At 45.7% G+C, this 22,782-nt stretch overlaps 1 protein-coding gene across 7 annotated transcripts in view; it reads right to left on the bottom strand.

The window, feature by feature from the left end:
* LOC132763319 (septin-4-like) overlaps positions 1-20,618 on the bottom strand; it is a 30,456-nt gene extending 9,838 nt beyond the window's left edge. The window contains exons 1-11 of one of the 7 annotated variants that reach the window (XM_060756712.2): positions 20,532-20,618; positions 14,860-14,982; positions 13,199-13,555; positions 11,610-11,703; positions 11,332-11,418; positions 9,067-9,190; positions 6,545-6,679; positions 6,257-6,374; positions 5,313-5,414; positions 2,304-2,400; positions 1,743-1,905 (exon numbers count right to left, since the gene is read on the bottom strand). In XM_060756712.2, coding sequence (XP_060612695.2) covers positions 1,743-1,905; positions 2,304-2,400; positions 5,313-5,414; positions 6,257-6,374; positions 6,545-6,679; positions 9,067-9,190; positions 11,332-11,418; positions 11,610-11,703; positions 13,199-13,555; positions 14,860-14,982; positions 20,532-20,534 — 1,403 coding nt within the window. In that variant the 5' untranslated portion in view covers positions 20,535-20,618. Of the gene's footprint in view, positions 1-1,742; positions 1,906-2,303; positions 2,401-5,312; positions 5,415-6,256; positions 6,375-6,544; positions 6,680-9,066; positions 9,191-11,331; positions 11,419-11,609; positions 11,704-13,198; positions 13,556-14,859; positions 14,983-19,185; positions 19,578-20,531 lie in introns of those variants that run through there. The other 6 variants (XM_060756714.2, XM_067472173.1, XM_060756713.2 and 3 more) reach the window with 6 other exon arrangements.
* Positions 20,619-22,782: the final 2,164 nt, after the last annotated feature.

Here is a 22,782-nt window from a genome sequence, read left to right as displayed (position 1 = left end):
GACTCCCACAATTCTTAACAGCCTGTGGGAGTTGAAATCCAAAACACCTGGAGGGCCAAAGTTTGCCCATTCCTGCTCTAGAGCAGTGTTTCTCAACTTTCCTAACGTCGCGATCCCTTAATGCAGTTCCTCATGTTGTGGTGACCCCCAACCATAAAATTGTTTTTGTTGGTACTTCAATACGGAGATTTTGATACTGTTATGAATCTTCATGTAAATATCTGATATGCAGGAGGTATTTTCATTCACTGGACCAAATTTGGCACAAATATCCTATAAGCCCAAATTTAAATATTGGTGGAGTTGGAAGGGGGGTTGATTTTGTCATTTGGGAGTTGTAGTTGCTGGGATTTATAGTTCACCTACAATCAAAGAGCATTCTCAACTCCACCAGCGATGGAATTGAACTAAACTTGGCACACAGAACTCCCCTGACCAACAGAAAGTACTGGAAGGGTTTGGTGAGCATCGGCCTTGAGTTTTGGAGTTGTAGTTCACCTACTTCCAGAGGGCACTGTGGACTCAAACTATGATGGATCTGGACCAAACTTGGCACAAATACTCAATATGCCCAAATGTGAACACTGATGGAGTTTGGGGAAAATAGACCAAGGTCTATTTGGGATTTGTAGTTGATGGGATTTATAGTTCACCTAGAGTCAAAGAGCATTCTGAACCCTGCCAACGATAGAATTGGGCCAAACTTCCCTTACAGAACCCCCATGACCAACAGAAAATACTGTGTTTTCTGATGGTCTTTGATGACCCCTCTGATACCCCCTCATGACCCCCCTAGGGGTCCCGACCCCCAGGTTGAGAAACACTGCTCTAGAGGAAGCCACCATCTCACTCTTTTCTGCTTTTGGCAGACCTCACCTGGATTAACACTCTGTGCCTCAATGCAGACCTATAGCATGAGTAACACCTGTCTGGACCACAGTCCAATCTGAAAGGGCTCTGCATAAACCACAAGCTGGGCACGAGTCCACAGGGTGACGGACACCATGGAAAGGGTCCAGAGAAGGGTGGCTATCTGTCAGGAGGAATCGGGTTTTGTTTTCCCTTATGGCGGGAGGGGGTTGGATTGGAAGGCCTCCAAATCTAGGGTTCTATGATTTTATAAACAGAGGCTGGCTGGCCATCTGTCTGGAGGGATTGGATTGTGTCTTCTTTTATGCAGAATGGGGTGGGAATGGATGGCTCTTGGGGCCCCTTCCAACTCTATGATTCTATTATAAGGATTTTTAACAGGCTGGATGGCCATCTATTGAGAGGGATTGGACTGTGTCTTCTTTTATGACAGAGTGGGGTGGAAATGGATGGCCCTTAGGACTCTATGATTGTATTATAAGGATTTTTAACAGGCTGGATGGCCATCTGTCGAGATGGATTGGATTGTGTATCCTTTTATGTCAGAATGGGGTGGGAATGGATGGCCCTTAGGGTCCCTTCCAACTCTATGATTCTATTATAAGGATTTTTAACAGGCTCGATGGCAATCTGTCAAGAGGGATCAGATGGTGTCTTCTTTTATGACAGAATGGGGGTGGGAATGGACGGCCCTTAGGGTCCCTTCCACCTCTATGATTCTTTTATAAGGATTTTTAACAGGCTGGATGGCCATCTGTTGAGAGGGATTGGATTGTCTCCTGTTATGACAGAATGGGGTGAGACTAGATGGCCCTTCCAACCCTCGGAGCCCATGATCCAATGTTCACCTCCCCACTCTTTCCCTCACTCACTTCCGGTTGCGCTCCTTGACTACCATCCGAGTCATGCTCTGGATGCATTGGGCCCGGTAGTTTTCGTAGTGCGTCTCCCGGGTCACGTCCTTCAGGTCCTGCATGTGCGTCCTCACCAACATGGTGCGCAGCTTGACAAAGTCGCAATGGGCCGGGTTTTCCACTAGAGAAGGGAGAACAGAGCATTAACACAAGACATTATGCCATTGAATTGTCGAAGTCTTTCATGGCCGGAATCACTGGGTTGTTGTAGGTTTTTTTGGGCTATATGGCCATGTTCTAGAGGCATTTCTCCTGACGTTTCGCCTGCATCTATGGCAAGCATCCTCAGAGGCAGTGAGGTGAGTCATTATGCCATTGAGTCAGTCAAGCAATTCCAGGCTTAGGTGGCTTTCAATGGAGCTCTCCAAGGTGCTGAACTAAGCACTGAGTGACAGCAGTGGTGAAGGTTTCCTTATCCTTAGAAGGACACAGTTCTGTTGGCTTCAACCATCAGCAGAAAGTCACAAAACAATGAGATGCAAAGATACATGAAATAAATTTAGGAAATTTGTGAGATACCTTCCACGACGCCCCATGGGTAGAGTCGGCCTCGGATGCGTCTCCCTTTGGCCTCCACGACCGTGTTGCTGCCAATTACGGCAAACGGGATGCTCTCCTGCAAAACAAAGCCATGGCTTACTATGGGTGTAATAATGCCATGGCCTGCATCAAGAGGAGTCTAGTGTCTAGATCCAGGGAAGGCATGCTCCCCATGCTCTATTCTGCCTTGGTTAGACCACACCTGGAATATTGTGTCCAATTCTGGGCACCAGATATTGACAAGCTGGAATGTGTCCAGAGGAGGGCGACTAAAATGATCAAGGGTCTGGAGAACAAGCCTTATGAGGAGCAGCTTAAAGAGCTGGGCGTGTCTAGCCTGAAGAAGAGAAGGCTGAGAGGAGACATTATAGCCATGTATAAATATGTGAGAGGAAGTCATAGGGAGGAGGGAGCAAGCTTGTTTTCTGTTGCCCTGGAGACTAGGACGCGGAACAATGGCTTCAAACGACAAGAAAGGAGATTCCATCTGAACACTAGGAAGAACTTCCTGACTGTGAGAGCCATTCAGCAGTGGAACTCTCTGCCCCGGAGCGTGGTGGAGGCTCCTTCTTTGGAAGCTTTTAAACAGAGGCTGGATGGCCATCTGTCAGGGGTGATTTGAATGCAGTATTCCTGCTTCTTGGCAGGGGGTTGGACTGGATGATTGCCCATGAGGTCTCTTCCAACTCTATGATTCTATGAAACACGATTATTGTTCCTGGGTTATAAATGGCATTTCCTAATTGGTTCTATTATAAAAACATGGAAAAGGTTTATTAAACTGCAAAGACTTTGTTTTTGCAGGACATCCTGCAGAACATATTGCTATAGCTTTTCAATGAATCAACGCGTCTCAACCAATTCAACATTATTTGTGGCAGCCACAAAATGAAGTTTCTGGAGTAAAACAACAACTTTCAAAGTAAGAGCCACACAATTAAACAGGAAATAACACTTTAAAACCAGGAACAGAACAATGACCCACTCTTAGTGTAACCATAAGAGTGGATCAATGCAAAGAATTACCGCCTCACCCACTTCATAGGAAATCTTCTACAAAACATGAGTTTTCTTTTGTTGAGTTCCAGGGCCAGGGAAGCAGATACAAAAATAGAAGAACAACCTGCCTCAGGGGAGCATGCTTGCTCCATCAATATTCAACGTTGACACGAATGACCAGCCGCTGCCAGAAGGGACAGAGAGTTTCATCTACGCTGACGATCGTGCCATCACCACTCAAGCAGGGAGCTTTGAAATGGTTGAACAGAAGCTCTCCAAAGCTTTAGGTGCTCTTACTGCCTATTACAGGGGAAAACCAGCTGACTCCCAATCCATCTAAAACACAGACATGTGCTTTTCAACGTAAGAACAGACAAGCATCTTGAGCTCTGAGGATAACCTGGGAAGGAATCCCACTGGAGCATTGCAGCACACCCAAATACCTGGGAGTCATTCTGGACCGTGCTCTGAATTGCAAGAAGCACTGCCTGACTATCAAGCAAAAAGTGGTCGCTAGAAACAATATCATAAAAAAGCTGACTGGCACAACCTGGGGATCACAACCAGATACCGTGAAGACATCTGCCATTGCACTTTTCTACTGCTGCTGAGTACGCATGCCCAGTGTGGAATACATCTCAGCACATTAAAACAGTGGTTGTGGCTCTTAATGAGACATGCCACATTATCACAGAATGTCAGTGCACTACACCACTGAAATTATAATGTTTAGCCAATATTGCACCACCTGACATCCGTAGCAACCAATAATGAAAGGACCAAGGCAGTGACATCTCCGGCCCATCCTCTGTTTGGATATCAGCCAGCAAGCCAATGGCTTAAATCAAGAAACAGCTTCCTAAGATTTACAGAGATACTTGCAGGTACACCTCAGCAAGAGAGAGTCCAAATGTGAATCATTTGGACCCTGAATCAGTGGCTGATACCAGATGAGAGACTCCCTCCTGGGCACACAGAAGACAGGGCGACTTGGAATGACTGCGCTCTGGCACCACAAGATGCAGAGCCAACCTTAAGAAATGGGGCCACAAAGTTGAGTCCACAACATGCAAATGTGGAGAAGAGCAAACCACAGACTACCTACTGCAATGCAGCCTGAGCCCTGCCACAAGCACAAGGGAGGACCTTCTTATAGCAACACCAGAGGCACTCCAAGTGGCCAGCTACTGGTCAAAGGACATTTAGTATAATCCCAAGTTTTTAACTTTGTTTGTGGTTTTTTATACATTATAACTATTTATTTATTTATTTATTTATTTATTTAGACCATTTCTACCCGGCCCTTCTCACCCCCGAGGGGGGACTCAGGGCAGCTAACACAGGCAACTATTCAATGCCAACAGTATCAAAACAACAATATAAAACAGCAATATAAAATCCATTACATAACAATTAAGCAGTGATATTAATTAAAATTACATAACCACATAGAACAGATCACAGAATCACAGGTCATAAAGCCATTTCCAATTTTCCGAGTTCAGTGCCTAAAGTGCTGTTGTGCCCACTAGCCAAAGGTCTGGCTCCAAAACCACGTCTTTAGTTTTTTCCTAAAAGTAAGGAGGGAGGACGCTGATCTAATCTCGCTGGGGAGCGAATTCCACAAGCGGGGGGTCACCACTGAGAAGGCCCTGTCCCTCGTCCCCACCAGAAGCGTTTGATATGCTGGTGGGACCGAGAGCAGGGCCACCCCAGTAGATCTTAAATTACGAGGTGGAACGTAGAGAGAGATATGTTCGGATAAGTAAGCTGGGCCAGAGCCGTATAACTATATTCTCAATTTGCTTCTAACACAATAAATAAATAAATAAATAAATGGGGGGGGGATCATACTGCAATAAGCATTGGACAGTAACTCAGGAAGTCTAGGTCTGAATTCCTACTCAGCTGTGGAAACCTTGGATGAGCCACCCTCCCTCAGGCCCAGAAGGAGGAAAAGGAGAAATCCCCCCTCTGTGGCCACCTTACTTTGAGCTCCTGGTCCTGCAGCTTGAAATCATCGTCTTCGTCTGAATCGCAATCAGGGAACTGGTAGATCCGGATCCCAAACTGTTCGATTTCATCCCGGATCTGCAGAAAAAGGGAAAGGAGTCAGTTATAAACCGGTTGCACAGAAAACCTTGATACTGAATCATCTGGAGAACCTGAATCCTAATGACATCTAGAGAGAACCTCTATCAAAATCATCTGGAATGCCAATCTGAAATGATCTGGAGAACCTCAATTCTAAAGTCATCTGGAGAGAACCCCGATCATAAAATCATCTGGAACATTATTTTAAAACATCTAGAGAACTTCAACTGTAAACCCATCTGAAGAGAACCTCCATCTGAAATGATCTGGAGAACCTCAAGTCTGAAGTTATCTGAAGAGACCTCAGTCCTAAAGTCATCTGGTGAGAAGCTCATCCCTAAAGTAATCTGAAACGTCAAATCTTCTGGAGAACCTCAATCCTAAAGTCATCTGGAACATCAGTCTTAAATAATCTGGAGAACTTCAGTCCTAAAGTCATTTGGAGAAGCTCAAATGTAAACTCATCTGGAGAGAACCACAATCCTAAAGCCATCTGAAGAGAAGCTCATCCCTAAAGTCATCTGAAGCGTCAAATCCTCTGGAGAACCTCAATCCTAAAGTCAAAAAAAAATCTGGGATGTGAGTCTTAAATAATCTGGAGAACTTTAATCCTAAAGTCATTTGGAGAACCTCAACTGTAAACTCATCTGGAGAGAACCTCAATCCTAAAGGCACCTGGAAAGTCAATCTTGAATCATCTGGAGAACCTGAATCTTAAGGTCACCTGGAGAACTGCTACTGTAAACTCATCTGGAGAACCTCGATCTTGAATCATCTGAAGAACCTCAATCATGAATCTCATTTTTGGACTCTCTTCTCCCCACCCCTCCTTCCCTCACCTTGTTCTTCATCCGGTCCACCTCAGAGGGCATGAGGGTGTCTGCTTTGGCCAAGACGGGCACGATATTCACCCGCTGGTGGAGTGCTTTCATGAACTCCACATCCAAGGGCCGTAACCTGGAAAAATTGGGATGTTCATCTTGGTACATTTTGTTCTTGCAGGGAACAAGGAATGCTGTATTGTCACAGTGCATTTATGAATAGGGAAGTGGGTGATTTTGTTTGGGATGAAGAGGGGGAAAGTGTTGTAATAGAGACATTGTGACACAAATGGGATCCAGCCATACCCATGTCCGAAAGGGGAGATGAAGTAGAGGCAGCAATGCACTCGGTTGTCCTGAATGTTCTTCCGGTTGAGGCCACTTTCGTCCCGGAAGTATTGCTCAAACTGCTGGTCGATGTAGTCAGCCACTGGCTTCCAGCTGGAAAAAGCAGGGCAAAGATTTAAATGTTTGTCCCAAAATTTTATGATTGGTCCCAAATGAAGTAGACCTTTTTGAATCAACAATGAGTCAACCGATGTGCAAAACCTGTTGATAGATTGGGTTCACTTGAGAATCAATATGTGAACAGAAATCAACTGGTGATTGGAGATAAGAGTCTACTGAAAGTACTGGAACTGAAAGAGACAAGTGATTGGAGACAAGAGTCTGTGAAAAGGCATGGAATTGACGCCAACCAGTGATTGGAGCAAAGAGTCTATGGAAAAATCTGGAATTGAAACCAAACAATGATTGGAGATAAGGGTACTGAAAGCCAAAACCAAGTTTACAACAGCATCTGTTATAGAACTCTAGTATGCTGATGACAATGTCATCTGTGCGCATTCAGAAGAAGACCTATAAGCCACTCTAAACACCTTTGCAGAAGCATACGAGAAGCTCGGCCTGTCATTGAACATCGAGAAAAACAAAGTGCTCTTCCAGCAGTCACCAGCCAATCCCTCTCCAATGCCAGAAATGCGGTTTAATGGTGTAACATTAGAAAATGTTGACCATTTCCGCTACGTTGGCAGCCACCTCTCCACCAAAGTCAACATTGACACCGAAATACAACACCGCCTGAGCTCGGCGAGTACAGCATTTTTTCTGAATGAAGCACACAGTGTTTGAGGACCTGGACATCCGTAGGGATACCAAGGTGCTTGTTTATAAAGCTACTGTCCTCCCAACCCTGCTATATGCCTACAAGATGTGGACTGTCTACAGACGTCACATGCAACTCCTGGAAAAGACCACCAGCATTGAAGCGATGGTCCTCCGCCATCAACTCCACTGGACCGGCCACACTGTCTGGATGCCCGACCACCCAAAGCAATGCTCTACTCCGAACTCAAGAACGGAAAACAGAATGTTGGAGGACAAGAAAAGAGATTTAAAGATGGGCTCAAATATGGGATCTATCTATTAGGTGTATCAAATCCAAAGCTTAACAAAAACCAAGAGAATATGCTCTTCCTGTTAAGCACTGCAGCCAGAATCCTTCTTGCAAAAATCTGGAAGCAAAAAGAAATCCCAGAAGTAGATGCATGGTCCTTGAGATTGTTCAAATGGACTGTCTGTCTCAAAGATTGAATAGAACTTGTAAGAAGACCAACTGGTCTGAGCTCAAAGACTACTTCTTGACAAGGAAAATCCCAATGATAGATCTGTCCAGCATATAAGGAATCAGCCTAAGGAAGCGGCAACGGAGAGACAGAAGAGAAATACTCAATCAAAACGTAAACTGTAAACAATCTTCAAAGATTTTTGGGAAGTCTTTTAAACTTTTTCCTCTTTTCTTCCTTTTTTTTCTTTCTCTCTTCTCTATCTCTTTTTCTTATTTCTTTCTCTCTTTCTCTCTATAAAACACCTGTTCTTGTTCTTATTTATGTAATGATACTGTAAAAGCACAATAAAAATCATTTTAAAAAAAAGATGGGCTCAAAGCCAACCTTGAAAACTCTGGCAAAGACACTGAGAACTGGGAGGCCCTGGCTCTTGAACGCTCCAGTGGGAGATCAGCTGTGACCAGCAGTGCTGTAAGATTTGAAGAGGCATGAATGGAGGGTGAAAGAGAGAAATGTGCCAAGAGGAAGGCACATCAAGCCAACCCCGTCCAGGACCACCTTCCACCTGGAAACCAATGCCCTCACTGTGGGAGAAGATGCAGATCAAGAATAGGGCTCCACAGCCACCTACGGACCCGCCGCACACTGCACGCTGACCCTGGAGGACCATCCTACTCGGACGACGAGGGTTCACCTAAGTAAGTAAGTAGGGTATGTAAAGGTGTTGGAGTCGAAACCAAGCAATGATTGGAGATAAGAGTCTATAAAAGGTCTGGAATCGAAACAAAGCCACAATTGGAGTTTATGAAAAGATGTGACACTGCAGCCAAACAATGATTGCAGACAGGAGTCTATCAACGGGCCTAGAGTTGGTTACATGCACTTCCATTTGGGGTCTTCAGCCAAGAAGACTATCCAAAATCTACAGAAGGAGCGATGGAAAGTTAAACTGAGAACGTTAGTCCAAGCTGTACTGTTTATCCCAGAATCTTGGGTGAACTGGCATTGCTTGCATGGGAAGGGTGCTGAAAAAGCAAAGAGTGGTTTTTTAAAAGGCAGCTGTAAGTCTGCGAAGCGACAGGATTTTCCCGCCGTGGCTTGCGAGGTATTTTTATCCGAGCTCCTGGCCAGCGTCCAAAGGTCACGCCGGCCCAGAAGAGACGGAGGCCTTAATGGGATTCCCATCTCGAAGTCCCTCCCTCCCCCCTCGCCATAGCTCTGCGGCAAATCCACCGCGGCTAATTCCTCTTCTTCTCATACCATTCGGTGTTGTTGACGGCATCTCCGAAGCCTGGCGTGTCCACGATGGTTAAGCGGAGCTTGACGCCTTTCTCCTCAATGTCCACCACATGTTTGGTGATCTCCACTGTCTGGAGGATCCGTTCTACAAAGAAAGAGGGAAGGAAGGATGTAGAATCCCATGTTTCTTAGACCCATATAGGCCATCCCTAAGTTACAAACATACCACTTACAAATGACTCCTAGTTAAGAACGGGGGCAGGACAACAGGAAGTGAAAGAAAGCTATCATTTGGAAGGGAAATCCACTCCTGGAAGAATTATTATCATGTGGAAAGGGGGTCTCCAATGAAGGCCTGAATTTTTAAGGCTCTGAACTATTGGTCCCATGTCAGTGGAGCAATGGATCCACTCTGGGTTTTCAACCAGGCATTGAAGGCGCTCTCCTTCCAAACTTGATGAAACCTGGAATGCATTCACTGCCCTGTTGAGATATATGATAGATATATCCTAGAGGTGGAAGGGTACCCCAAAGGCTATACGGTCCAACTCCATTCTGCCCAGCAGGAAGGCACAATCGAATCCCTCCCGACAGATGACCATCCAAGCAAAGATCAATAGATAAGGTAAAGGTAAAGGTTCAGTTGTGTCTGACTCTGAGGGTTGGTGTTCATCTCCATTTCTAAGCCAAAGAGCTGGCATTGTCCGTAGACACCTCCATGGTCATGTGGCCAGCATGACTCGCATGGAGCGCCGTTACCTTCTCACCTGAGAGGTAGCTATTGATCTACTCACATTTGAATGTTTTTGAACTGCTAGATTGGCAGGAGCTGGGGCTAACAGTGGGAGCTCACGCCTCTCCCTGGCCATAGATATGATAGATGTAATTGAGAAATAAATATATGATAGATATATCCTAGAGGTGGAAGGCTATCCAGTCCAGACTCATTCTGCCAGACAGGAAGGCACTATTATTATTATTATTACTTAAAACACAACAAGATGAGTCCACAGCAGACACTCTGCTGGCTTTTGTATTGGATCACACGTCGCACACTTCCCAAGTGTCTAGGACTGTGTGATGTATCGGCGAATAATGCGTGCAGATCCCAGTAAGGTGGCCTTTTGCAGCTGGCAGATGGTAATTTTGTCAGCGCCCATTGTGTTTAAAAGTGCAGGACAAGGTCTTTAGGCACTGCACCCAGTGTGCCAATCACCACTGAGACCACCTTTACTGGCTTGTGCCAGAATATTTACAGTTCGATTTTTAAATCCTCATATCGTGTCAGCTTTTCCAGTTGTTTCTCTGCAATCCTGCTGTCACCTGGGATTGCGACATCGACAATCCATACTTTGTTTTTAACACGATTGTGAGGTCAGCACCAAAACTCTATCTGTCTGAATCTGGAAGTCCCAGAGGAGTTTAGCGTGTTCATTCTGTGTAACTTTCTCCGGCTTGTGATCCCACCATTTCTTTGTCGCAGACAGATGGTCTTTGTGGCACAAGTTCCGATGAATCATCTGAGGAACAGTGTTGTGCCTCTGCTTGGAGTCTGTCTGCGCAATTTTCTTGCAGCAGCTGAGGATGGGATCTATTGTTTCGCCTGCTTCCTTGCAGAGTCTACATTTGGGATCTGTTGTCGACTTTTCAAATCTGGCTTTGATGGCCTTGGTTCAAATGGCTTGTTCTTGGGCTGCCAGAATCAGGCCCTCCTTTGTCTCCTTTTTCAAAGTTCCAAATGTGAGCCACAGCCATGTTTTTTCTTTGTCAATTTGCCTCTCCATTTTCCCCAGGAAATGTCCATGGAGAGCCTTCTTTTCCCAGTTTTCTCTTCTGCTCTGGATTGTGTTTTCATGGTATTCCCTCTTTGTCTTTTGCACTTTAAGCAGTTTACTACTATTGACTTTCCTCAATTTTGGTTCGTGACTGCCTTTCACATAATCTGCCAGTGCGTGTTTCTCTTCTTCTACAATTTGTTTCACTTGCAGAAGCCCTCTCTCTGCCTCCTGATTTTCTGGCCAGGTAAAGTCTGTCGACATCACTACACGGGTGTAATGCGTAGTGGATTGTCATCGGTTTTCTTGTTTTTCTGTCCAGATCATCCATTATTATTATTATTATTATTATTATTATTATTATTATTATTAGCATCATATATACTCTGTATTGCTGGAGTGTCATTATGATTGCTGCCCGCCTACTTTCTCCCTTCTCCAGCTCTGAGAGGCCCTCCATGATGATGTCCAGTGGAGAGCACCTTTCTAATTCTACAGGAACACGCCTTACCTTCTGCATTTAAGAGTTTCCGGTCCTTGTATAGATCCGTAAGAAAGAGGCTGTTCACCAGAGTCGATTTTCCCAGCCCGGCTTCTCCTGAAAGAAGAAGAGGAAGAAGAGACAGTCTGAAACTAGACTTCCTCATTTTTTTTAAAGAAACAAGGAAAAGGAACAGAATCACATTGGCCTTTTGAGCTGCTACATCGCACTCTTGGCGCATGTCCAACCCAAGTCCTACTAAGACACCGAGAACCTCTCACTATTTGTGTTCACCATCTCTGATATACCTGCAACCATCAGCGTGAAGTCAAATCCCCTCTTGACCGACTTCCGATGGACCTGGTTGGGCAGAGTGGCAAATCCGACGTATTCCTTATCATCCTGAGGAGAGAGAAGGGGGATAAAAAGAAAGAGTGGCTCAGCGCATAAAGGGATGGGATTTACAACCTGGGATTCTGGATTCAAATGGAAGGATGTCATTTGGGGGAACCCTCCCAGCTCTAGGATATATCTATCAGATCTTTCTTTCTGTAGATGTGTGAATCTTTCTGAAACTTATGGGGATTGATGCCCTGGTGATCTTGGGCATTGCAGATAAAATTCAAGGAGATAGCTCTTATAGTTTTTTCAAAAATTGTTGTTTATAAAAAAAATCCCCAAAAATCTGTGGCTAAGTGAAACGTTCTGAAATCTGGTGGGCTAAAAGTAGTAAATGTGCTCTATCTATGCATCGCAAGCGCAATTGGTGGGAACGAGGGACAGGACCTTCTCGGTGGTGGCCCCACGACTCTGGAACTCCCTCCCCAAGGACATCAGGCATGCCCCAACATTGGCAGTCTTTAGAAGGAGCTTGAAAACATGGATGTTCCAGTGTGCCTTCCCAGATTAAGGTATCCCAAGCAATTTGTCCCAAATGCACTTTACGAGAGAGTTAGAAATGTCTGCACACCCACTTATCCCTAAAATATCCATCCTATTTCACCTGGACATGCCCAGCATTTTTTTTAAAAAAAAATAACGATTACATTTGGCCCTGCCACAGGTTTTTAAATGCGTCGTGATATTTTGTTATTGTTTTGCTTTGCTATGAGTTATTTATTGTTGTTGTATTGTTTTTTGTTTCTGATGTATTTGGGCTCGGCCTCTTGTAAGCCGCACCGAGTCCTTCGGGAGATTGTAGTGGGGTATAAATAAAGGATTATTATTATTATTATTATCACTCCAATATCTTTAAATATGAGGGGAAAAGGAGCCCTTGAAATTTCCCTAATGGTAGTATTATTGCATGAATGTGCATGCACAATTGCTGTAATGAAATAGTAACGCAATTTCGTTAGTTTCCTTATAGTACAGAAATTTTCACTAACAAAACATTAGAAACACTTTAGAAACAAAGCGCCAGGGTCCCCCAGTTTTGTAAATACTTTCGAACCGTTTTTAATTTTATTTCACATGCCTAATATCTATCATCTCTCTCTCAATTACATCTGTGGTGATCTACCTTTGATTGGACTGGATGACCTTTAGGGGACCCTTCCAGCTTTAGGATATATCTATCATATACACCTCTCTCAATTACATTTCGCACATCTATGGCCATCTATCTTTGGTGGGATGGTCATCTGTCAGGAGGGATTGGATTGTGCCTGCCCGCATGGCAGAATGGGGTTGGATGGGATGGCCCTTGGGGGACTCTTCCAGCTCTAGGATATATCTATCATATCTCTCTTTCTCAATCACATCTATCATATCTATATTTGGTGGGATGGCCATCCATCAAGAGGGATTGGATTGTGCCTTCCTGCTGGGCAGAATGGGGTTGGACTGGATGGCCTTTGTGGGTCTCTTCTAACCCTGTGATCCTGGGTAGCCATACCTCATCAGAATCGTACGGATCCAGTCTTCCCCAAGGGCTCCGAGGCCGAGAAGGGCTCGGTGGCGCCGGAGCAGCCATATGCTGCTGTGGTTGTTGCTGCCTCAGATCAAGAGGCCGTGGCCGGTGGAAGGCTTTGGGCTCCTTCTCATCCATGGTGACAGCATCGTCCTGGGGCAGGGGCCGGGCCCCCGTCATGGCGGCGAACATCTCGGGGGGCGCACGATGGAGACCGAGGCCCTTGCAGGTGTCTTCCTCCTGTTTGGGCTCCGGGCGACGGAAGGTCTGCTCTGCAGGTTGGTCGCCGAGGAACTGGACCAGCTCTGCCTCTTCCGAGTCGTCCTTCAAGAAGCGTTTGATCTGGAGAAAGAGAGAGAGAAGAAATGTATGTATGTGTCTATCTATCTATCTATCTATCTATCTATCGATCTATCTATTGATCTATCCATCCATCCTTCTATCTGTCCTTCTATCTAGCCATCTATCCTTCTATCTACCCATTCATCCATCCATCTATCCTCCTATCTCTCCTTCTATCCATCCATCCATCCTTCCATCTATCCTTCTATCCATCTGTTCTTTTTATACATACATCCTTCTATCCTTCTATCTATCCATCTATCCTTCTACCTATCCTTCTATATATCCATTCACCTATCCATTTAACCTTCTGTCCATCCATCCATCATTCTATCTATCCATCCATCCATTCCTATCTAAATGGTCATAGATATGATGTAATAGAGAGAGGGGATTGATATATCCTAGAGCTGGAAGGATCCCCAAAGGTCATCCAATCCAACCACAGGAACATATGTATGTGTCTACCTATCATCTATCTATCTATCTATCTATCTATCTATCTATCTATGTGTTTTAAATTATTTATTATGCGTTCTGATTACATCTTTTAGCCATGTTGTAACCCACCTCGAGCCGTGAGGAGGCAGACAAGAATTATTATTATTATTATTATTATTATTATTATTATTAGTGCTGGAAGAGACTCCAAGAACCATCCAGTCCAAACTCATGTATGTATGTATGTATGTATGTATGTCTCCCTCTCTAAGGCACAATCCAATCCCTCCCGACAGATGGCCATCCAACCAAAGATAGATGGCCATAGATATGAGAGATGTAATTGAGAGAAACATCTATGATAGGTATATCCTAGATCTGGAAGAGTCCTCCAAAGGCCATCCAGTCCAACTGTCTGAATCTATGCGTTTTTAAATGATTATGTGTTTTAGCACATAATCAAGGCACAATCCAATCCTCCCAATAGATGGCCATCTAACCAAAGACAGATGGCCATAGATATGAGCGATGTAATTGAGTGAGATGTATATAATAGGTATATCCTAAAGCTGGAAGGGTCCCCAAAAGGCAAAGCCATTCCAGTCTCATTCTGCTGGGCAGAAAGGCACAAAGCTTTCCCAACAAATGTCCATCTAGTCTTAGCTTAAACAACCTCCAGAAGAGACTCCACAACATAGTTCACTATATATATATTAGAATCCTAGAGGTGGAAGAGCTCCCAAGGGCACAGCGAGGAACTAGGGAAACTCAAGAGGGTCCTACATAGGGAGGAAATTCTAAAAATTGAATAAATGGGGTCTGCATCTGCCGAGGGGGAGCTGACTCCGCCGCGTGTGCCTTACTGCGTGCTCCCTCGGCATTTCGGGGGGCTCTTCGGGGTCCCCAGAGTAGTCCCTGAGGGCTTGAGGAAGGGGCTTCTCTCGGAAATCTTCGGGGGGCTCCAAGGTCCCCTCCACTTCCGCCGCCTGCGTCAAGGATGGAGGGGGCAACAAAAACAGGGCAGGGCGTGTGTTCGGATTCAGGAGAGGAGAAGGGTGAGAAGGAAGGAGCCAAAACGGAGGGAGGAAAGGAGCCGAAGGGACAGGAAAAAAGAAAAGACAAATGACGCTCAGCACAAACCCCAACATACATCTAGAGCATCCCTTGGAGACAACCAAGCAATGTTTGTATTTGTATACGGTGCATTCATCAACATATGTTTTTGTTCCAATTGACAGGATCTGAATCCAAAATGAGATCCAAAACTAACTAACAACATGGATTTCAACAGGGAGGAAATGTAAGGCAGAAAGAACAGAATTGCACAGATAAAGAGTGGATGGTACTTGCCTTAAAAACAATCCGTGAGAAAGAGATGTAGAAGTCTTAGTAAATTGCAATAGTGTGATGTGGCAGCAAAAAAGGCCAATGTGATTCTAGGCTACGTCAATAAGAGCCACAGAGGAAAGTCCTAGTCCTGCTCGGTTTTGCTTTGGTTGGACCTGAGTTGGGATAATATTGCCTATGTCTATGTCTGGGCCATTCAATAAGGATTGGACAAACAAGAAGCGCCAAACATGGCCAAAGGTCTGGGAACAGCCAGGTTGTAGCACAGCAAGTAAATTTCCAGCTGAAGTAAATCTTGCCAACCGAAAGGTTGACAGTTCGAAGCCCAGGTCAGGGTGAACTCCTGACTCAGTTTCTGCCTAGCTAGCAGTTTTGAAAACAGCAACGTGAGTAGTTAAATAAATACATAAACAAACTATGAATCCTGCAGATGGATGTTTAGTTTGGAGAAGAGGTTAAGAGAAGGGGATTTGAGAGCCATGTTGCAATCCGCTACCCCAATGGATTCAAATGGCAGGAAAAGAGATTCCAAGTAAACATTAGGAAGAACTTCCTAGTGGGAAGAGAAGTTAGGCAGCGGAACAAGACCTTCTCCGGAGGTTTTGAAGCATCTGTCAGGAAGACTTGCATTGTGTCTTTCTGTCAGAAAGGGGTCAGACTGGATGGCCTTTGGGGTTCCTTCCAACATTGGGATAGAGGATGAAGTGTATCTTTGAGCTGGGCCTTTGTGCACCATCTGGAGCCAGGCTTTGCTCATCCAGACTAATCAATATCACTCATTACATCTACATAATTGCTATCTCTCTGACCTTGGAGGGGTTGGTTGATGCTTCAGGCCAAAAGCAGATGGATGATATCCTTCTGCCTTTCCGACGCAAGACCCAGTCAAGCTTCTAGTCCTCAAATACAATACCATTTAAGTGTTGTCAAGGCCTTGATCTTATGTTGCCGAAATGCAACGAAAGACTGTGATGATCATATAGTTATAACGTCTTTGTAAGCCTTGGCGGAGACAGATTTGGGTTAACGGCGCCCACGGTTTGAGCGTCAATCTACAACTCTGGAGACCAGGGAAACCCATTGAGTGAGTCGCACTCTCTCAACCCAATGATAGCCACAGCTGTCCTACATTTGCAAGATCTGAGCAGTGCCATTTAGTGTCTGGGAAGCCGCCTTTCGTTAATGGCGGATAATAACAACAAATGGAAAGGAGACCCAATTTGCCCAACGGATCCTTTTGGAGATTATAAACAGTCGCAAATCCCAGCCAGAAAGGTCCCTGAACTCAAGGAGAAGCCGGACTAAAGGCTGGCATGATCATGCAAGAATTGGCCCAAAAGGAAGAAGGAGGGCACATGCAACTCCTGGAATGATTCCATCAGCGCTGCCTCCGAAAACTCCTGCGAATCTCTTGGGAAGAGAAGCGGACAAATCTCAGCGTGATGGAAGAAGCAAAGACCACCAGCATTGAAGCGATGGTCCTCCGCCATCAACTCCGCTGGACCGGCCACATTATCCGGATGCCCGACCACCGTCTCCCAAAGCAGTTGCTCTATTCCAAACTCAAGAAAGGAAAACAAAATGTTGGTGGACAGGAAAAGAGATTTAAAGATGGGCTCAAAGCCAACCTTAACAACTCTGGCATAGACACTGAGAACTGGGAAGCCCTGGCCCTTGAGCGCTCCAGTTGGAGGTCAGCTGTGACCAGCAGTGCTGTAGAATTTGAAGAGGCATGAACGGAGGGTGAAAGAGAGAAATGTGCCAAGAGGAAAGTGCATCAAGCCAACCCCGACCGGGACCGTCTTCCACCTGGTAACCGATGCCCTCACTGTGGGAGAAGATGCGGGTCAAGAATAGGGCTCCACAGTCACCTACAGATTCACCGCCAGGACACTACACTTGGAGGACCATCATCCTCGGACTACGAGGGATCACCTAAGCAAGTAAGTAAGTAAGTAAGGATTGGTGGAGACAGATTTGGGTTAACAGCGCTCATGGTTTGAGTGTCAATCTACAACTCTGGAGACCAGGGAAACCCATTGAGTGAGTCGCACTCTCTCAACCCAATGATAACCACAGCTGTCCTACATTTGCAAGATCTGAGCAGTGCCATTCAGTGTCTGGGAAGCCTTTCATTAATGGGGATAATAACAAGTGGAAAGGAGACCCAATTTGCCAAACGGATCCTTTTGGAGACTATGAACAGTCGCAAATCCCAGCCAGAAAGGTCCCTGAACTCAAGGAGAAGCCAGACTAAAGGCTGGCATGATCACGTAGGAATTGGCCCAAATGGAAGAAGGAGGGCAAACGAAGTTTCGTTGGAATCCATTGTGAAATCTCTCATCCTTTTGTACAGATGGGATATTTTGAGAACGCAAAGGCGGTACCCAAAATTATCCAGGCTTGCGTGGGGAGCTTCCAACGTCTGTCCAAGACGTGCGGATTCCTGCCATCTTTGACCCGAATCCATGGGGCGGGAAATCCTGTCCAAGGTTTCACAAGCTTTTTATGAAAAAGGAGTTCTTCAAGGTGCCGAATGCTATCAGGACATTTCGGCAGGATTTGGATTTGGGTTCGCCCTCCTTTATGAAAACCGGAACCCCTCTCTGCCAGGAACAGGAAATGTTTTGGCAAAAAGAGGGAGTTGGTTCAAGAGAAACCAAGAAAGGATCCCAATGCTTCACGCTGAAACCGGAGTGACTGTGACAAAGAGACTGCTTATCAAACGGTCCCAGGTCCATTGCTTTTTCCTCACCGACACTGTACATTGAATCCTATAGGGCTCCATAGGTCATTGAAATGGAATCCTATAGGGCTCTGTAGATCATTGCCAGTGCTTTGCATTGACTCCTATAGAGCTCTAGAGTCCTATAGAGCTCTAGAGATCATAAAAAAAGAATCCTATTGGGTCCTATAGGCCATCGAAAAAGAATCCTATAGGGCTCTACAGGTCATCAAAATGGAATTTTATAGGGCCCTATAGGTCAATGAAATGCAATCCTATAGGACCCTATAGGTCCACTAAATTGAATCCTATGGGACCCTATAGGTCAATGAAATGCAATCCTATCAGACCCTGTAGGTCAATGAAATTGAATCCTATGGGACCCCATAGGTCAACAAAATGGAATCCTAAAGAAACCTATAGGTCATCAAAATGGAATCCCATAAAGTTCTATACGTAATGAAAAAGAATCCTATAGGGCTCTGTTGTTGTTGTTCATTCGTTCAGTCGTCTCCGACTCTTGGTGACCTCATAGGGCTCTATGGGTCATCAAAAAATAGTCCTAAGGGCTCTATAGGTCAACAAAATGGAATCCTATAGGATGCTATAAATAATCAAAATGGAATCCTATAGGACCCTATAGGTCAATGAAACGCAATCCTATAGGATCCTGTAGGTCAATAAAATTGAATCCTATGGGACCCTATAGTTTGACGAAATGGAATACTAAAGAAACCTATAGGTCATCAAAATGGAATCCTATAGGGCCCTATAGGTAATTGAAAATAATCCTCTAGGGCTCTATATGTCATCAAAAATGAATCCTATAGGGCTCTATGCATAATAGAAAAAGCAACCTATAGGGCTCTATAGATCACCACCAGTGTTTTACACTGAATCCCATAAGGCCTTATAGATTATCGAAATGAAATCTTATAGTGCCTTAAAGGTCATCACCAGTGCTTTACATCAGATCATATGCATGCCATAGTTTGAGAAGTGAATTATTCCCTATACACACTCCCAAAGTGTTTCCCAACCCCGAGCCCTTAAAGAGACAGCAAGGATCTCTGGAAAAGGCCTCAAACGCCCGCCCGCCACCCTTCCCACCCGGTACCTCTGGCTCATCTTCCGCTGGCTCCGAATGGGACGAAGCCATCCTTTCCCTCTGATGCAGCAAATGGGACGTTTCGCTATAGGGCTGGCCATTTAAAAGGGGACGGAAGTGGGGCAAAGGAGGGGGGAATGGGGCCCGTGTTTCTCATTGCCCTGAGGTGAATGCTTCGGAAAATAGGACACAGCCAACGACCCGACGAGGATCCCGGGATCGAAAATCGTGGACTGCTGTCATTCGGAGGCCTCCAAAAGGCAGATAGGGGATTGTGTGGCTTCTCAGTATGACATTTTAGACACTATTGAGCCAAACTACAACTTCCATAGCCATGACTGGGCCAAACTACAACTCCCATAGCCACAACTGAGCCAAACTCAAATTCCTATAGCCATGACTGTGCCAAACTACAATTCAAGCAGCCGCAATCAGGCCAAACTACAATTTTCATAGCCATGGAGTTGTAGGGACACGCCAGCCTACTACAAATCCCATGGCTGTGAATGATCCAAACTACAACTCCCATAGCCACCACTGAGCCAAACTCAAATTCCTATAGCCATGACTGTGCCAAACTACAATTCAAGCAGCCGCAACCAGACCAAACTACAACTTCCATAGCCACATCTGGGCCAAACTACAACTCCCATGGCTGTGAATGAACCAAACTACAACTCCCATAGCCACCACTGAGCCAAACTCAAATTCCTATAGCCATGACTGGGCCAAACTACAATTCAAGCAGCCGCAACCCGGCCAAACTACAACTCCCACAGCCATGACTGGATCAAACTACAACTCCCATAGCCGCAACCGGGCCGAATTACAACTCCCACAGCCACGACTGGATCCAACTACAACTCCCATAGCCGCGACTGGGCCAAACTGCATCCATTCTAGAGGCCCGCCAAGAAGACCTTGCCAAACTACAACTCCCATGTCCAATAGCATTGAGTCATTGCCATTCGAGTGATGCCAAACTAGAGTATGAAAGGCCTTCTTCAAAAAAAAAATTCTCGCATTGCAGGGAGCGGTATGAAAGTGCGCTAAGTTTCCCGTGTGGCTGCGCCCTTAATAACGCAGAAGGTGGAGAAGCGTGGGTCTCGGTGGGGCTGACCTTGCGAGGGTCATTCTGTGTGTGTGTGTGTGTGTGGCCTACTCTGCAGGGCTGGCGTGTCCCTAAAGTAGCCCCGGCTGCATGGGAGGCAAAGGAAGCCCCCCGCCAGCAAAAGGGGAGCGATTGCTGCGCATGCGCGGCTGAGGCTTTTCCCAGAGGCTGGAGGGAAAAGAAAGAGGTGGCACTGGGAGCAGGGTGGGCATAGAAGCGGAGTCACTCCGGATCCGGGGCTTACCATGCCAGGGAAGGGCGGCCCGGCGACTCCCTGCGTCGCCCTCGGCTCCGGATTCAGCGGCTGGAGGGCGCCGGGGATCACGTGACCTGCCCAAACTCCGCCCCTTTCCTCCTCCTCCCCCCCCCCCCCCGCCTGCGTGACGGAGGACACGGCGCCCCTGAGCATGTGCAGAGTGCCAGAAAGGCTTCCGAGGAGCTCTCCGAGGTGCTGAAGGCTCAGCAAGGACCAAACGCCCAGGGATGTTCCAATTGGAAGAATGGAAGGAAGAATGGAAGGAATGGGGGAAGGAAGGGAGGGAGGGAGGAAAGAGGAAGGAGAGAAGGAAGGAGAAAAGGAAGGGAAAGAGGGAGGGAAAGAGAAAGGAAGGAGAGAAGGAAGAAAGGAGAAAAGGAAGGGAAAGAGGAAAGGTAGGAGAGAAAGAAATAAAGAGGAAGGAAGGAGAGAAGAAAGGAGAGCAAAGGAGAGAAAAAAGTAAAGAGGAAGGAAGGAAAGAGGAAGAAGAGAAAGAAAGAAAGAGAGGGGAAGTAGAAAAGAAAGGAAAAAGGTAAGAGAGAAAGAAGGAGGGAGGGAAAGAGAAAGTAAGGAGGGAAGGAAGGAAGGAAGGGAAAGAAAGAAAGAAAGAAAGAAAGAAAGAAAAAAGAGGGAGGGAGGAAAGGAGAGAAGGAAGGGAGAAGAACAGAAGGAGAAAAATATGGGAAGGGAAGCAGGGAGGGAAAGGAAGGAAAGAGGAAGAAAGAGAAAGAAGTAAAGAGGATGAAGAGGAGGGGAAGAGAAGGAGAAAGGAGAGAAGAAAGAAAGGGAAAAAGGAAAGATAAAGGAAGGAAGGAGAGAAGGAGGGAGGAAATGAAGAAGAGAAGGAAGAAGGGAGAAAAGAAAGGGGAAAAGGACAAAAGGAGAGAAAGAAAGTAAGAGGAAAGAAGGAAGAAAGAAAAAGGGAAAAAGGAAGGAAGGAGAAAAGAAGGGAAAGCGGAAGGAAGGACAGAAGGGAAAGAGGAAGTAGAGAAGAAAAGAAAGAGTAAGGAGAGGAGGGAGGGAAAAAGAAAGGAAGGAGAGAAAGAAGGAAGAGAAGGAAAGAAGAGGGAGGAAGGAGGGAGGGAAGGAAGGAAAGAGGAAGAAAAGGAAAGAAAGAGTAAGGAGATGAGGGAGGGGAAAAGGAAGGAAGGAGAGAAAGGAGAGAAGAAAGGAAGGAGGAAAGAGGAGAGAAGGACAAAAGGAGAGAAGGAAGGTAAGAGCAAAGAAAGAAAGAAGTAAAGAGGAAGGGAGGAGAGAAGGAAGGAAAGACGAAAGAGAGAAGGGAGAAAGGAAGGAGAGACAGAAGGAAAGAGGAAGGAGTAAAGGAAGGGAGGTGGAAGACAGAAGGAAAGAGGAAGGAGTAAAGGGAGGGAGGTGGAAGGAAGGCAGGAGGAAGGGAAACAAAGGAAGGGCTCATCAATCACTCCAAATGAAATAAAAAATGCTGGGAAAGATTGGAGCTGCTTCCTGACTCACCTCTTCATCTGCAAATTGCCAGAAATGGTCCAGTTCCAACCAAACCAACCACCCGATTCAGGATGCAACCAGAAGAACGAAGAAAGAGAGAGAGAGAGATCAGTTGGAGGAACAGCCACCAGAAATGGGACCCAGAGGGCTGGAGGAGACTCCAAAAGCCATCTACTCCACCCCGTCCCACCCTGGCCTCCGAAACGTACCCACCTTTCAGCCACCAGAGGATGTCTGTGTTCATCGAATCTGAGACATCTGGGAAAGGAAGGAGATTGGCTTGAAAAACAGAACATGGGAAAGAGAGTCTAGGAGTCCTAGAAACTGAACAAGAGTCAAGAGTGTGGTGTGGCAGCTCAAAAGGCCAATGTGATTCTAGGCAACATCATCTATGATTCTGAATCTTATAAGGACACCTCGATTGCCATAAATGCAATGATGCAGAGATGGAAAACATGTGGGTAAGAGCAAACCTATTAAAGGAGCGACTTTTGGCGGCCATGAGTGGCGCTGGAAATGCCTACAATGTTCAGTAGTATGCCCAATGGGAGACAACCAACATGGAGGAGGAACAACTGTGAATTCAAGCTCTGGCTGGCTTTTCAAGAGCTTGCCGTGGTGCTGAATGTACTTTTGTAAGAGTTTCTCACCATGGAGAGCTCCTTCGATGTGTGATTTCCCCCATGTAACTGGGAAACCACTGAATTGAGAGCATGATCGTTCATATATTTTGGGTTGCAAGTTAATTTCTCGTATCTGATAGTCTATTTTA

The sequence above is a fragment of the Anolis sagrei genome, chromosome 11 (assembly GCF_037176765.1).
Source record: "Anolis sagrei isolate rAnoSag1 chromosome 11, rAnoSag1.mat, whole genome shotgun sequence".
NCBI lineage: Eukaryota > Metazoa > Chordata > Lepidosauria > Squamata > Dactyloidae > Anolis > Anolis sagrei.
This window is presented reverse-complemented; position numbering and strand designations above follow the sequence as displayed.